Source organism: Chrysochloris asiatica, unplaced genomic scaffold (genome assembly GCF_000296735.1).
Source record: "Chrysochloris asiatica unplaced genomic scaffold, ChrAsi1.0 scaffold00093, whole genome shotgun sequence".
Classification (NCBI taxonomy): domain Eukaryota; kingdom Metazoa; phylum Chordata; class Mammalia; order Afrosoricida; family Chrysochloridae; genus Chrysochloris; species Chrysochloris asiatica.
The window spans coordinates 11,857,132-11,862,152 of record NW_006408611.1 but is presented as its reverse complement, the minus strand read 5'-3'; the positions used below and the strand labels follow the sequence as shown (position 1 = coordinate 11,862,152).

General features: G+C 41.9%; 1 protein-coding gene across 1 annotated transcript in view; it reads right to left on the bottom strand.

Moving 5' to 3' along the window:
* Window positions 1–5,021, bottom strand: part of VAMP8 (vesicle-associated membrane protein 8) — a 36,906-nt gene that overhangs the window by 13,632 nt on the left and 18,253 nt on the right. Inside the window, exon 2 of the mRNA XM_006866610.1 lies at window positions 822–980. Within this exon, the coding sequence (XP_006866672.1) occupies window positions 822–980 (159 nt within the window). The remainder of the gene's footprint in view (window positions 1–821; window positions 981–5,021) is intronic.

Sequence of the window (5,021 nt, the reverse complement as noted above, 5' to 3'; positions counted from 1 at the left end):
GGGGGTGGGGGGTGTAGTGTAGGGGACAGGCTTCCAGGGTATACCCTTTGGTTGGTTGATGATGCATGGAGGGGATTGTAAGCATGGCAATGAAACGATATACGATAGAATGAATGTAAAACTAGTGTTCTGCCATGTAAACTATCATATAATTCACAATAAAACACTAAAAAAAAAAGATACATGGGACAGAGTATTCTAGCGTTCATCTGGCAAAAGTCCCAATGTGCTACCAGCTCCTCCTTAAAGTTGATTCAGCAAGACTTCAACAGTTTTCACTCCCTGCTTAGTAACACCTGGAGAAGGTCAAAGGCCCTAGAAGGATATCCCAATCCAGTGTTTTTGTCCTGTAGAGCGCAGGTCCAAATGCCTGTCAAGGGCAGTCTTCAAAGTGGAATAGACCACAGGCAACATGAGCCCAGCCCTTGGACTCTGCCACCAAGTTACAGCCCAGCTACCTCCTGACTCCCAGCTGTGGGAGTTCTTTCCTCAGGCTACCCCCACCCCATTTGCTCACCATTTCTGAGAGGTCAGTTTCATAGGAAGAAAACCTAGGACTGCACGTCCTGACCGAGACATCCGCCTGTCTCAGAAAATGCCTCATGGGTCAATACTGTTCCCCGGGTAGCAATACCATTCAGCATAGAACTGCAGAATCAGATTGGGGATTGAGTTTACACCAACTCCCAAAACATGGGAAAATGCAACAGAAATGGCACACTTCTGTTTCCCGTTCTTTTTTGCTCCACAAATACTTCCTTTGTGCCTGATGCATAACTTCCGTTCCTTCTCCCTCCAGCCTCAGTGTCCTCCTATCTTACTGTGGCTTCCAGGTCCTCTGTCTTGTTGCGAAGATGGTCCAAATTTTCTCCTCGGGCCAGGATCCGCTCCACATTCTGGGTCATGATATTCTTGACGCCTTCAACCTCGTTCTGTAGGTTGCGCACGCGGTCATTTCCTTCACCTCCACTGGCCTCCTCCTGAGTAGCAACAACACAGGGTTAATGGGGCCCAGGGTACAGGAACTGAAAGCTGGTTTCAGAAGCCAGAGGAGGGCAAACTTCAGAGTTTTAGTAATACATGAATTGTTTCCAAAGATAACGTTTTTGCGTACTACTTGTGCAATCAAATAAAAATTTATTTTTAAGCCCAAGAAGGTGAGATCTAGATCGAGTAGAATACATTCATGTTTAAGTTCTCAGGTCTCTTGTCACGAAATTAATTGCATCTCCAAAAAAATATGTGTCAACTTGGGTGGGCCACGCTTCTCAGTGGTTTGGCTGTTTGGTTGTAAACTGACCCCTCCTCATGATGTGATCGGATATGGTAAGCCATTCAGCTGTAAGAGGACAACAAAGCCCTAATTTAATAGGAGTTTCTATGGGGTTTGCCTGCCATTTTAAGGGATTAAAGAGAGTAAAAAGCAAAGACAGACCTACTATCACCAAGAATGAAGAGACAGCAGTGGAGTTTGTCCTTTGGACCAAGGTCCCTGTGTTGTGAACCTCCTTGAACCAGAGGAAGATTATGCTAACACACATGGAGATCTCCAAGGAATGCTGGGCACAGGGATGCTGAAAACAGCAAGGACCTTCCTCCTAAACTGTGAACCAACAGAGAGATAAAGCCATCCACTGGAGGTGTTTGTTTGTTACTGCAGCACTAGATAATTAAGACAGCTCCTGACAAGGAAAAGAAGCACACTAATAAATCCCTCTCCACGGCTTCCTGGCTCCACAGAGAGAGTCACAGAAGACAGCGGAACTGGCATCCCAGGTTGTCCGCTCTCCTCAAGAACACACCAAGTTTAACAGATTCTAGAACCATCCCTGTCTTTCCCTGGTCCCACAAGGCCCTCATTAAAAGTTCAGATGCTCTGAGAAGTTCAGATTCTCATGGGCTCTAGACTTTCTGAAGCCACAGAGAGTGGATAAACTTCTAAAATGATGCTGTGAAATCATCTGTAAACTTTAAACCAGAAGTATCTCCTGAAGTCATCTTAAAACTGAACAGCTTAACTAGTTTTCTTTTTAAAAATAGTCTGCCTTGAGCATTATGCTCTTTTATGTGAGATTATATCACAACACCAACTCAAAAGATAAGACCCTTAGGGGTAATGAATTTATGTCATTTAAGGGAAAAACAGCTCAGAAAATAAGGTTGCACAATTCAAAGAATGTAAGAGCACCCCCTTATTAAATTAGGGCTCCCAACATGAGATGGAGTCCTGGTGTGGCACTGTAGGATAAGCAAAGGGCCATAAGGTCAGGTCGAACCACAAGGTCAATGGTTCAAACTCAACAGCATGCTCATCAGAAACCCTATACAGGGTCACTATGGGTTAGAACCAACTTGATGACACTTAACAACAACTTTCATATTGGAGTCATGTTGTGATGCTGCAGGTTAATGCACTAGACTGCAAGGTCAGTTTGAATTGCAAAGTTGTTGGTTCAAGCTTACCAGTCACTCCTTGGAAACGCTGTACAGGGTAGCTATGAGTCAGAAATGACTGGGCAGACCCTAGACGATGAATACAGAAAATTGGAAAATAACTGATGCATTTGAATTATGGTGTTGATGAAAAATATTGAATATACCACGGATTACAGTTCGAAACTACCAGCCGCTCCGTGGGAGAAAGATGAGGCTTTCTGCTCCCGTAAAGATTTACAGCCTCAGAAACCCTGTACAGGGTCGCTATGGGTCGGAACTGACTCAACGGCACTTAACAACAACAACCAGAAGACCAAACAAGCCTGTTTCGGAAGAAGTACAGCCAGAGTTCTCCTTAGAAGCACTACTTGTCACATTCTTTGTACATATTATCAGGAGGGACCAGTCCCTGGAGAAGAGCATCTTGCTTGCTAAGTATAAGGTCAATGAAAAAGAGGAAAACCCTAAGATGGATTGACACAGTGACTGAACAACGCACTGAACATAACAAGTGTGAGGTGGCACAGGGCTGGACAGTTCTGTTGTACATAAGGTCACTATGACTCAGAACTGACTTGATGGCACCTAACAACAAGAAGTCAGCAGAAACATACGAGATGGTTTCTAAAAGCTTGAGGAAAGTTTTCATTCAATTTTCCATAAACTTTTTGAAGCCCCTTTGTAAATAAATTGAGATGACCAATTCTTACTTGACCATGATAAGGAAGACGGGGCAGGATCAGGCCTCCTTGACTCCCAGCTCTGAGGCCATGTAACTCCAGAGAAACTTTTAGTGAACCCTTCCCAACTAGGTGACGAAAAAAAGAAAGTAAGAAAAAGGCAGTCTTCTTATAAGTATCAGGACTCCTGGTGTGGCGCTGTAGGATAAGTACTAGACTGTGAACCACACGGTCAGCAGTTCAAACCCAGCAGCTGCTCCTCGGAAACCCTATACAAGTTAACCATGAGTCAGAACTGACTCGATGGCACTTAACAATAACAATTATATTATCAACAAATTGAGTGAATGACTACCCATCATGGAAAACTGTAAACAAGTTCTATTACAGAGGACTTCAAAGCAGCCCTAAGTTAGAAATCACAATGAAATGCACTTGAAGTGGTCTGAGAAACACATTTTCAACTCTAACCAAAAACTTAAGGTTAAATCCATATGAATGAATGGGGAGAATTGAGAAAAGACTGAAATTTCCAGTTGGTAAAATCTTAAATTGCTAAAGTTATATTAAGGAAGATATGGGGAATATTAAAAATACAGAATATTTAAACCAACATTATTTTAACAATAATTATACTTTACATAAAATATTTCCCAAGAGCCTTAGTTAACTTGCTGATGGTGGTTATGTGCTGTGGAATGGGTTCCAACTCATAGCGACCCTGTACAGGGTTTCAGAGGCTATAAATCTTTACGGGAGCAGAAAGTCTCATCTTTCTCCCACGGAACAGCTGGTAGTTTTGAATTGTTGACCTTGCGGTTCGCAACCCGATTCGTAACCACTAAAGGTAGTTAAATGCCGCTAAATCAGATCTGACTCATATCGACCCTATAAAGGGTTTCTGAGGAGCAGCTGGTGGGTTTGAACTGCCAACCTTATAGTTAACAGGCTAGTGCTAAACTACACTACGGCATCACACTAGAGTCCAACTTATTGATATTAAGTTACCATTATTATAATTTAAGTTAATATACTTAAATTACAATGAAAATTAACTTTATATACTTTTATGTATTTTTGCTTTTTAAATGACAGAAAAAGTATCCAGATGTGTGTGTATATGTGTGTGTGTGTGTGTGTGTATGTATGTGTGTATCTAGGTCTGATAGTGAGTATGCTCATTTATTGCCACTTAAAAGGCTGTACTGCAAGAGATATCAGAACAAAGAAAATGTCTTAAAAGGTTTTAAAAGGAAATTTATTTGATATGTTCAAAGTTTTTATTTTTATACAGCTAGAATTTAATGGGATATTTTATAAGATTTTTAAGCCACTCCTTGGATACCTATACTGGGTCATTCTGAGTCAGAACTGACTCAACAGAACTTAACAACAACCGTAAAAGAAAGAGTCCTTCAAAATCAATTGCCCATCTACATTGGTCTACAGTGAATGGAAAGGGGGAAAGGCAGCAATGAAGATATGGGCTGAGTTTGACCTCATTCTTTAGACCCCTGCTGACTTGGAGATTAGAGAGAGGAGAGGAAGGGCTGGTTGGTCTGAATTATGGTGACACTGGGGTCTCCTGAGCCCATGGACGAGGACATAGTTATGGAGGGCTAGGGCTGAGAGTGAAACATCCAGCTGATATGAAGTTAGGGAAGACCCACAAGAATGCCCAAACTTGTAGACAGAACTGATTTGACCTAGCTTCGATGGCTTGATGATCACTACTAGACTAGAAGAAGATTAAAAAAAAAAAAAATGGATAAAGGAAACAAGTGTAAATTTGATGAACGTGATCTAAACTTATGGATGTAGTAGCTGTAAATAACAAGTGACAGAGAAGGAGTCTTCAACCTATCCCCTCTACTCAGGGTTGATAGGGACAGGCAGCTTAGACAT